The 12,378-nt window shown below is 44.5% G+C and overlaps 1 protein-coding gene across 2 annotated transcripts in view; it reads left to right on the forward strand.

Annotated features, from left to right (window-relative positions):
* acap3a (ArfGAP with coiled-coil, ankyrin repeat and PH domains 3a) overlaps positions 1 to 11,812 on the forward strand; it is a 69,781-nt gene extending 57,969 nt beyond the window's left edge. For both annotated transcript variants that reach the window (XM_043225272.1, XM_043225273.1), the window contains exons 24-26: positions 357 to 418; positions 10,881 to 10,983; positions 11,093 to 11,812. In XM_043225272.1, coding sequence (XP_043081207.1) covers positions 357 to 418; positions 10,881 to 10,983; positions 11,093 to 11,099 — 172 coding nt within the window. In that variant the 3' untranslated portion in view covers positions 11,100 to 11,812. The remainder of the gene's footprint in view (positions 1 to 356; positions 419 to 10,880; positions 10,984 to 11,092) is intronic.
* The last annotated feature ends 566 nt before the right edge of the window (positions 11,813 to 12,378 follow it).

The raw sequence follows: 12,378 nt of genomic DNA on the forward strand, positions 1-12,378 counted from the left end.
TCTGACTATGATCATCTAGTAAATCTAGATCATCTAGTTTTTTCTAGATCATCTAGTAAAAAACAAATAAAGTTTCCACCAAATATATTAAACAGCAAATGCAGAAAAGTTTGCTTTGCATCACTGGAATAAATTACATTTTTAAAAGATATTCAAATTTCAAACCGTTTTTTTAAATTGTAATAATATTTCACAATTTTACTGTATTTTTGATTAAATAAACGCAGCCACAATGAGCAGGAGGGACTTTCAAAAGCATTCAAAGCACTCTTTCTGACCCCGTTCTTTTGCTTGGTAGTGCATATGAGAAATCGTACGAAGTTCAACCTCTCTTTCTCTCTGTTCTCTCTCTACAGGTTACGTCTGGCTCGCATGAACGAGGAGATGCGCGAGTCGGAGGGTCCCTTCGGACAGCCAGGTCAATATTCTAGCAGCAGTCCCACAGAGCAGCAGTATAAGAAATGCATCCAAGAGTTTATCTGTCTCAACATAGCCGAGTGCTAGAGAGCCCAGTGTAGCGCTTTACCCCATCATTCCCACCAGGAACTGACAAGTATTTATGTAAAGACGGGCCAGTCTTGCTGGGAATTCCAGCTAAACGGTTGCCATCTTATCGGAGTTGAACCGAGGTGGTCGAATAGGTGAACTTCCTGCCAAGTTTAAAATAACTCAGACTGGATAAATCTGGTTAACCACGTCTCAGATCTGGTTGACCAGCTTGACCGCATCACATGCTGCAGATTAGTCACATGATTGACTTGCCGCCATAGTTTGGCCTAGCGTACAGCGGTGCTACTCATTTCAAGACGTTTTTTCTATAATGAAGCTTACCTGTGATTTAGGTAATTGCGGTGGTATTGTCCAAATACCGAGTCTTACACTGACTACTACACTCGCTGATCTTACAGAGCCCTTACTAGTGTATCTAAACCGTTCGATGAACTAACCTTCGGCGTTAGCTTCTATACACTTTTACTCTTCACTTACACTTCAGACAGTATCATACAGTATGTTAGGCAGCTGTCCATCTATTCTAACGGTGTTCTTCTAGTGGCATTTTTGTACACATGGTTTAAACAGGGTTCGGGCTCTTAAAACTGTGTTTTGTGCTTGCAAACGCATGAGGGAGAGTGGGTTCGAAAACTGTGATTTTATTATATGTCATAAATGTATAAAATGTCTAATCTACTAATCTACTAAATGAAATTGTGTTTTTTCTCGACTGAAACGCCACTGTTATGCACTTTTTTTCTTAACTCCACTGTCGTTTTTGTTGGCTTTTTTTGGATGATGGTGTAGAAAATGCCTCAGACTGGATTTTTATGCTTTCCTCGAGTACCGCCCAGAGCAATAGTGCAATGATTTTCTTTTGTACTGTGGTGACAGATTGTATTTTTGTAACTTAATGTACTTGTGAATTTTACAGATCGCAACCAAACTCCAGTTCAGACACCAAAAAAAAAGGCCAGTTCGATTACTGGGTGTTAAAGTCAACGATTACAAATTTTGGGGTCATGATGTTTAGCTATAAACAAATTTCGGGAGGAGCACGCACTGATAATTAACGCGGCTGGCTTCTCGTTTCCTAATCACGCAATTATCCAACCAGAGCAAGAAAGCCTACTATAAATTACGCGCAAACTTCTTACCTCGATATCTCGTTTCCGAGCATGGTATCCAGCATGTCGAACAAGACCAATCGCCAGAAACCTACGAAATCGAGGACACCGAGCCCTCCACGACTCCGCTGAGCAAGCACGCTAACGCCCGCCGGAACTTCAAACGAGCGCGCCGCCCAGAGGCAGAAAACTAACGCGAGTGACTATCCTTTCGCCAACGCGATTAAGATCACGCGTTAAGCCTCCACCTGCCAGGCGTCCTCAAGCTTCCCCAGCTTCTCCCTACCGTGCAGCCTTTTCTTCCGCTCCATCCGCAACAAAATGGACAATTCCGGCTTTGCGTCAAGCACTTCATAAACGCGAACATTCCGTTCTCCCGCCGCTAACAAAGCCGAGCTTCTCTGCTGTACTCGACTTATCAAACAGGCGCAGCTTCGCCAAACATTTCTCCTCCAGCCAAAGAAAGGAAACAACTAGAAGAAGCCGTAATTCTCCCAGGGAAGACCGAGAAGTCAGCATCTGCACCCGTATTAAGCCTCCGCCCACCAGGAGGCGGCAGAAGGCTCCCAGCTACTGCTAGCAAAGCCCAGGACCCAAACACCAGCAGCTCTTCCTCCAGTTTCCAGCAAACAACCCACGCAGCAAGCACCACGGCTCCAGCCCCACAAGCCATCAGCCTAGCCTGTACCCACTCTGTTCATTGGATCAGTTGAACCCACACCAACAGTACTCTGCCCAAGTCTCTCCCGACCATGCCTGGCAACCAGCCCCCAATCCACTGTCCGTTATTTACCAGCCTCAAGTTTCTCCTATTCCTCCAGGACCTAACTCGTCCATTTCTGTTCCCACAGCCCAGCCAGCCATAGGTGCCAGCACAGGCACACAGATGCCTCCACTGATGATCCCAGCCGTACCACCTCCTATTCCTCCTCCCCTCCCCTATTTTTCTGCTACCAGTCTGAACCCAGGTTCAAGACCCCCCACCATCTTCACACACCTATTCTTCTTTACCTCCCTATCTTTTCCACTTTTCCCTAGATCCCCTGCCATAGCCGCCGTGAGCTCCAACCCACCCCACAAGTAGCTCCCATGAGTTACCCCCGCCAACTCTCCCATCGCCCACCACCCTTTCTCAGTATCCACTGCTAACCCTCTTCCTATGCCCTCAATTGCCGCCGCCGACCCCACCCCGTCCCCAATTCCATCAAAGCACAGATCCTTGCAGAAATCCAGGATGCTGGCACCAGAAGCGGAACCCCATGCAACCCAGGTGCTTCTCTTTTCACAACTAATATCCCAGCGAACCATCCTTTAAGGTCCCTCCTCGAAGCCTCCTCGACTCAATCCTACAAGCAGTTTCTCACAGAACCCTGCAATCTTACCTGACCGCTTGGAAATGCTTTAAATCTTTCCAGGCAAGGTATAACCTCCAATTCCCTGATTTTTCCCTGCTATCCATCACTTCTTTCATCTCCTTTCTTAACACCTCAAAAAACCTGCAAGTCAGTTCTATTAAGGGCTACTTGAGTGGTATCCAGCTTTTCCATAAACTCATCCACGGCATCGCCTCACCTCAAATAACCAATGCTCAGACTTCACTTTTAATCAAGGGCATCCAAAGAAGGCATCCTCCCGATCCGACTCAAGGATGCCCATCACCTCGAAATTCTCTCAAAATGCATATCCACCCTCCGCAGAGGCTACTCTTCTATCCATACTGCTCGCACTCTCGATGCAATGTTCATTCTGGCCTTTTTCGGTTTCCTCAGATGTTCAGAATTTACAGTCAACTCCAGATTCGACCCAAATATTCACCCCACTATTTCCGACCTATCTATCGTAGACCACGAAACCGTATCCTTTTTCATCAAACAAAGTAAAACGGACCAGACCAAAAATGGGCATTTCATATATATTTTTAACCTCCAAACTCCTACTTTTCCCCTTCAAACACTTCTAGCTTTCCTCCAATACAGGAATCCCAAACTAAAACTCCACTCGACCCTCTGTTCACAGATGATTCCAACCACCCCGTATCTCGATTCTGGTTCCAAAAGCACCTCAAATCAGTCCTATCTTACTCCGAATCCCATCAAAAAATTTCTCCACACATTCCTTCAGAATAGGGGCAGCCACCACTGCAGCAGAGAAAGGTCTCTCCCAACAGCAAATCCAAACCCTCGGCGCTGGTCTTCTAACGCATACAAAAGCTACATTCGTTCAGACCACTCACTCATCAAAAAGCCCTCCAGACCCTAACCAGTCCCAACAGAACTCCAAACCTACCACCCCGCAGAAATCACCCAAAACACGTCATCACTCCTTCTACAACGGCCAGCTCTCGCTGTATCGACCAAATACAAAATCCACCACATAGCGGCCACACCAAGCAGGAACATCGCACCCACCGCCCTGGGCGGCTCCGCTATAAACAGCCATATTCAAAATCTGCCACCACAGTGGACATACCAAGCAGGAACATTGCACCCACCGCCTGGTCAGCTCCGCTATAGGCGTTCGTATACAAAATCTGCCACAGGAGTGGCAATGCCAAGCAGGAGCATCGCATCCACCGCCGTGGACCGCTCCGCAGCAAGCGACCATATACAAAATTCGCCACTGCAGTGGCCAGCTCAAGCAGGAGCATCGCACCCACCGCCATGGACCACTCCGCTATAGGCGTTCGTATACAAAATCTGCCACAGGAGTGGCAATGCCAAGCAGGAGCATCGCATCCACCGCCGTGGACCGCTCCGCAGCAAATGACCATATACAAAATTCGCCACTGCAGTGGCCAGCTCAAGCAGAGCATCGCACCCACCGCCATGGACCACTCCGCCGTAGATGACCCTATACAAACCTGCCACCACAGTGGCCAACACAAGCAGGAGCACTGCACCCACCGCCGTGGACCGCTCCGCCCGTAGATGCTAATACACTCCCACCGCCTTAACAGCGGACCACTCTAGCTAGAGTACTGCACCCACCGCCATGGACCGCTCCGCTGTTCACGACAGTATACAAAACCTGCCACCGCGGTGGCCAACACAGGCTGGAGCATTGCACCCACCGTCGTGGACCGCTCCGCTGTAGATCATGGTATACAAACCTGCCACCGCGGTGGCCAACACAGGCAGGAGCATTGCACCCACCGCCGTGGACGCTCCCGCCGTGCACAATAGCACACAAAACCTGCCACCACAGTGGCCAACACAGACAGGAGCATTGCACCCACCGCCGTGGACCGCTCCGCTGTACACGTCAATATACAAACCCGCCACCGCAGCGGCCAACACAGGCAGGAGCATTGCACCCACTGCCGTGGACTGCTCCCGCTGTAGATGACGGTATACAAAACCTGCCACCGCGGTGGCCAACACAGGCAGGAGCATTGCACCCACCGCCGTGGACCGCTCCGCCGTAGATGACGACATACAAAACCCGCCACCGCGGTGGCCAACACAGGCAGGAGCATTGCACCCACTGCTGTGGACCGCTCCGCGCCGTGATGATGGTATACAAACCCGCCACCGCAGTGGCCAACACAGGCAGGAGCATTGCACCCACCGCCGTGGACCGCTCCGCCCGTGGATGACGGTATACAAACCCGCCACCGCGGTGGCCAGCGCAGGCAGGAGCATTGCACCCACCGCCGTGGTCCACTCCCGCCAGAGACGCACACTTGCACCCACTGCTTCTAGCAGCAGACCGCAAAGCGGAGCTCTGCACCCACGCCGTGGGCAGCTCCGCCAGAGACGGTCATTCACACAAGCTGCTATTACAGTGGACTGCTCTAAGCCGAGCCCTGCACCCACCGCCGTGGACCGCTCCGCTAGAGACGCACACTCGCACCCACTGCTTCTAGCAGCAGACCGCAAAAGTCGGAGCTTTGCACCCACCGCCGTGGACAGCTCCGCCAGCGGCGGTCGTTCACACATGCTGCTATTACAGTGGACTGCTCTAAGCCGGAGCTCTGCACCCACCGCCGTGGACCGCTCCCGCTAGAGACGCACACACTCGCACCCACTGCTTTTAGCAGCAGACCGCAAAAGCGGAGCTTTGCACCCACCGCCGTGGACAGCTCCGCCAGCGGCGGTCGTTCACACATGCTGTTATTACAGTGGACTGCTCTGCCGGAGTACTGCACCCACCGCCGTGGACCACTCCCACTAGAGACGCTCACACGCACCCACTGCCTTCAGCAGCAGACTGCAAGCAGGAGCATTGCACCCACCGCCGTGGACCGCTCCGCTGTACATGACAACATACAAACCCGCCACCGCTCACGGCCAACACAGGCAGGAGCATTGCACCCACCGCCGTGGACGCTCCGCCCGTATCGACAATATACAAACCCGCCACGCGGTGGCTAGCACACAGGTAGGAGACATTGCACCCACCGCCGTGGACCGCTCCCACTGTACACGACAATATACAAACCCGCCACCGCAGTGGCTGGCCAACACAGGCAGGAGCATTGCACCCACCGCTGTGGACCGCTCCCACTGTAAATGACATTATACAAAACCTGCCACCGCGGTGGCCAACACAGGCAGGAGCATTGCACCCACCGCCGTGGACCGCTCCGCCGTGGATGATGGTATACAAAACCCGCCACCGCAGTGGCCAACACAGGCAGGAGCATTGCACCCACCGCCGTGGACCGCTCCGCCCGTAGATGATGGTATACAAAACTTGCCACCGCGGTGGCCAACACAGGCAGGAGCATTGCACCCACCGCCGTGGACCGCTCCGCCAGAGACGCACACTCGCACCCACTGCTTCTAGCAGCAGACCGCAAAAGCCGGAGCTTTGCACCCACCGCCGTGGACAGCTCCGCCAGCGGCGGTCGTTCACACATGCTGCTATTACAGTGGACTGCTCTAAGCGAGCATTGCACCCACCGCCGTGGACCGCTCCGCTAGAGACGCTCACTCGCACCCACTGCTTCTAGCAGCAGACCGCAAAAGTCGGAGCTTTGCACCCACCGCCGTGGACAGCTCCGCCAGCGGCGGTCGTTCACACATGCTGCTATTACAGTGGACCGCTCTAAGCTGGAGCATTGCACCCACCGCCGTGGACCGCTCCCGCTAGAGACGCTCACATTCGCACCCACTGCTTTAGCAGCAGACCGCAAAAAGCGGAGCTCTGCACCCACCGCCGTGGACAGCTCCGCCAGAGGCGGTCGTTCACACATGCTGCCATTACAGTGGACCGCTCTAAGCGAGAGCACAGCACCCACCGCCGTGGACCGCTCCCGCAAGAGACGCTCACATGCACCCACTGCTTTTAGCAGCAGACCGCAAAAGCCGGAGCTCTGCACCCACCGCCGTGGACAGCTCCTGCCAGAGACGGTCGTTCACATATGCTGCTATTACAGTGGACCGCTCGAAGCCGGAGCCCTGCACCCACCGCCGTGGACCGCTCCTGTAAGAGACGCTCACTTGCACCCACTGCCTTTAGCAGCAGACCACAAAAGCCGGAGCTTTGCACCCACCGCCGTGGACAGCTCCCGCCGGAGACGGTCGTTCACACATGCTGCTAATACAGTGGACCGCTCTAGCAGAGTACTGCACCCACCGCCGTGTGGACCACTCCCGCTAGAGCGCTCACAACATTTTCATTCCCACTCTCCTACACCTACATAATATCATCCTAATACCATTCCAATTTCAACTAACATATCCATGCTCTTCCTCCTTTCTAGCTAAGCCAGTAGCTTTTTTGGGGGGCCGCTTACACGTGTTTTCGGCTGCTGTCTTAATTGGCTTTTTGGGGGGCACTCAGGGATCGGGTCGGACACCGAGTCCTGTCCGCTTTCACGGACAAGAGGAAAAACTCTGGACTCGGTAGTCCACCTAGTTCGAGCCCTCTCCTGACAGCTCGCCAAACACGCTTACTTTTACCGTTACTATGATTAATTATACGTAAGGGCGAACTCGTGAAATGATGTTTAGCTATAAACAAATTTCGAGGAGCACGCACTGATAATTAACGCGCTGGCTTCTCGTTTCCTAATCACGCAATTATCCAACCAGAGCAAGAGAAGCCTACTATAAATTCGCACAAGCTTCTTACCTCGATATCTCGTTTCCGAGCATCCTCCACCACCCCAATCTCCATTCCTCCTAGTTCTACTATCCCCTCTCGGGGGCACTCAGGGATCGGGTCGGACACCGAGTCCTGTCCGCTTTCACGGACAAGAGGAAAAACTCTGGACTCGGTAGTCCACCTAGTTCCGAGCCCTCTCCTGACAGCTCGCCAAACACGCTTACTTTTACCGTTACTATGATTAATTATACGTAAGGGCGAACTCGTGAAAGTATAGTTTTGCAACGTAAAGTCACTTATGCTCATCAAGGCTGCATTTATTTGCTTAAAAATACAGTAAAACGCAGTATTAATGCTAAATATTATTACATTATTACAATTTAATGTAACTGATTTGTATTTTACTATACACGTAATTTATACCTGTGATGCGAAGGTTAATTTTCAGCATCATTAATGCGGTCTTCAGTGTCACATGATCCTTCAGAAATCATTCAAATATGCAGATTTGGTGATTTCTTGTCATTATTGTCTTTTATTATCTTTTACTGTCACCTCTGATCAATTTAATGCATCCTTGCTGAATAAAAGTATTAATTTCTTTAAAAGCAAATCATACTGACCCAGAACCAAAACTGTACGTTAACACTAGTCAAATGTCAAATGATTAATCGCATCCAAAATAAGTTTTTGTTTACATAATATCTCTATGTGTACTGTTTATATTTATTACGTTATCATGTATATGCACACACATGCAGTATATAATTTGAAAATATTTACATGTGTGTGTATATATACATATATATATGTATGCATGTAATATATACATGCAAGTGTTTGTATTTAAATACACATAATAAATATACCCAGCGTACACACATGTATTATGTGAACGAAAACATTTAGGCTGTGATTAATCATTTGATAACACTATTTCACTATTTCAGTTTTATTTTTAATTGTCAGTTTGTGTTATCTTCAGTGCATTGATTGCCGTTGCTCTGGACTGTTTGTTTTCCTGCTGCTTTTTTATGAATCTGTGCGTGTAAATTAATTCTGATAATACAGTCTCAACGTCACACTACATCAACACTGAAGGATAACGGATGAACTCCCATATTAAATATCGTATGACACAAGCAAGTTAACACGTGATATACATAGCACGTGATATAACACGTCATATACGCTGTATTAATTCCTGGGAGTCATAAATACAGTATATTCACGAGACGTGTTCTTATGCTGAGGCTGATTCTGATGTCTTTAACTGTAGATCCCAACCAAAGATCCCAATCAAAAACCGCACTTGTTGAGAGAAAATTCATCTATAAATGTGTTGTCTGTAGTTTGTGACCAGGCTAGAGTACTGTAATGTTTTCCCCCGATACTTTTGGGGTGAAAGGTCGTTGGTTGGCGTGTCGTCTCTTTCTCGCTGGCCAATGAAATCGTAGCACTTTCTGTTTAACATGAACTTTTTTTTGTGTGAATATCAAATCGGTATGACTTCTGAAGTGACAAATAAATGGAGTTTTTGTGAACGAGGCAGCCAAAGGGGCACCAATATTTAAAAAGATAATATTGTATAATCAGATATGTTCTAGGTGGTGGCTGTAGCACATAACCTCTTTTATTGCTTGCTCTCATATTTCTGCTTTTCTTTTCATTTTGGTGTCATTTGTAAAATATTTCTGAATATTGTATAACTGTAAATTAGAACCTCTGCAATGTCTGTTTTTCTTTTTGCTCTTCGTTTCTGCCCTTTTATCTGTTCTCTCCTCCTAAACAGAAAAGAATCATGACAATAAATGAAACGTGACTGAAGTACTAACTGCTTGTGCTTGCCTTCACTTCTCCTGCCTCTTTCTTCTCTGTAGTGCTTTGCTGAGTTAGCGTGCAGTATTATATAACCATCTGCAATAACTCAACTTACTGATTTTGCTGCTGTAATTAAATTCAGTTTGTCCTTTAAGATCTAATGTGAAGATTTTCTTCTAACCGTCAAATTCTCTTGTTGTGTTTGGGATTGTAGAGATTCTGATACTTTACGTTCAAAATATTATTATTCATTTTGTATATATATATATATATATATATATATATATATATATATATATATATATATATATATATATATATATATATAGAGTATATATAGAATATATATATATATATATATATATATATATATATATATATATATATATATATATGTATATAACCTAATGTTCAAAAGTTTATTTATTTACACATTTATTATTACATTAAAATTATAAAATATTATTACAATTTAAAATAGTTGTTTTCTATTTGGATATATTTTAAAATTTTATTTATTTGTGTGATAAAAAGCTGAATTTTCAGAATCATTACTCCAGTCTTAAGTGTCACATGCACCCTTGCTGGATAAAAGTATTAAAAAGTATTAATTTGTATATATATATGTCTTACTGTCCTTCAAATATTACATACAATATATTATTATGCATACAATGTATTATTATTATTATATTATTATTACTATTATTAGTAGTAAATGTTGTGTATTTTAATGTTTATTTGAAAAGATGTCAGTTCATTTGCTTTAACTGTAATCAAATCTAGGTAAAAAAAAAAAAAATTGAAAATAGTTTACTTTGTAAAATATCTCAAAATACAACCTTGATTGTAAGTTTATCAAATTCAATAGACCTTCTATTTAAACAGGAATGTGTCAGAATTCTAACGTATCTTTCTTTCAATGCTTGTTGTGCAGACACTAGTCAGTACGCTTGAGTACCCATCCTGGGAATACAGGGACAGTCTCCTCATTGTAAATCAAGCATGAGAAATTCACACAGTTTAGCAAAGTGTTCAAACCCACTCTTTGTCCCCTTGAAAGTTTCAGCTGTTACCATGGTAACCCAGACAGTACAAAGACCCTATACGGCACAAGAAGGCTCATTTTCATAGGGTTGCTTTATAGAGCCATTTCTGTCCCTTAAATTCTAACTCTAAATCTCTGAAGTGCATTAAACCTCTCTGAAAACACTGTTATTGTAATAGACTGGACCTCCTTACTTTGGGATTCAGAGACCTGCTTTTGAATTGATAAAGCTTCTAGCATAAGAAAACTATTCACCAACTTTTTTACCACCCGTTCACATTACAGCTGAATTTTAGGAGTTAAATGTACGGTCGCATTGACTGTTTTTGATCTCATTTTAGGTGACACCACGTACCTGGACATTTTCCGTGAGTTTTCCCATATGGCATCCCACAATCCCGAGAAGCTGAAACGGAGGAGTGTTCACTTCCGTCACTCTTTCAGGTAGCATCTCTAAAATGAATGTAAAAAAAAATATATATATATATATATATTTTTTTTTTTTTTTTTTTATATATATTAATTACAATATGTTTTGTTTTTTTTAATCTAGAGTGTGACAGATCAAGCTCAGATTTAAACTTTGGACACCAGTCAAGCTGGAGCAGAAGACACTTTGACTAGCTGATATCATAAGTGTGATCATGAAGATGAGTGCGAAAGACTTTAAACGATAATTATGGTCGTGTTGAATGTTTGCAATGAATTTAATGCTATTTTTGAATCTTTATGGGGTCAGCTGGACTTAACCCCAGTGTTTTGTGTCGATTTTATTCATTTGTATTCTCCCTCTTTTAGCCATTTCAGTAAAAGGCACTTAATGTGGCACTAATTATTGTCAAAACATCTGCAATTTATGGTTTCATGTCTGTTAAACGTTATAATCAAAAAATCATGCATGTGTGCTTTCTCATTTTTCATTCATCTCAATACTATTACAAGCATCACTATTATGCTCTATTATGAAACATATCCAGCTCTGATATTTTTTTCTGTTTTTAAAGCAGTTGAAATTGTAAGGAAGTTGTGTTTGGAGAATCTGCAGTGATTTTGTCTGTTGCTGTAGTGATGAATGTACTGTTTTGTATCGACTATGCTGGTGTAGTCTATATATTTTATCTGTACAGCCACTATAAATCATTGCAAATTCAAATGAAGATATTGTATATTGTCTTTTTAGATGCAAATTGATAATATATCATAAATGGTGGTATTTTGTTAAAAATGCAAAAACATTGAGTGGACCTTTTGTTGTGGGAAATAAATATCTAAAAAAGAAAATCTGCTTTTTTTTTCTTGGGTTCATAAAGAATTGTAAATTAAAATGACAACTTTGTTACATGATAAGCTAGGTTATACATGTGAAGCATCAAGTAAGATATTAAATGTAAATTAGATTTATTTTTCTTTTTTTTTTTTTTTTTTTTACAGTATATTAAAATAATCGTATCCACACAATTTAATGTAGTTCTGCTGAAGACTAAATGACGGACAAAAAGGACTGAGAGTTACCTTACATTTTAATGAAAAAATATAAAACAAACATGATTAATGTAACCATTTTAAAGAAAAAAGAATCTTTATAGCTTTTCTTTATAGCTGTTGGACCAAGGGTGCAACCATCTTGCAGTACAGTCAGTGATTTGTTTTATATATATATATATATATATATATATATATATATATATATATATATATATATATATATATATATATATATATATATATTTTGTTATATTTTTTTCAATTAAAGTGAATGTTGTTTTTCAAAAAAAAAAAAAAAACTTGACTGACTGCTTTATTTCCACCTTAAACTATCCCAGACGAATGAATCAGTCT

This window comes from Puntigrus tetrazona, chromosome 23 (genome assembly GCF_018831695.1).
Source record: "Puntigrus tetrazona isolate hp1 chromosome 23, ASM1883169v1, whole genome shotgun sequence".
In the NCBI taxonomy this organism is placed as follows: Eukaryota; Metazoa; Chordata; class Actinopteri; order Cypriniformes; family Cyprinidae; genus Puntigrus; species Puntigrus tetrazona.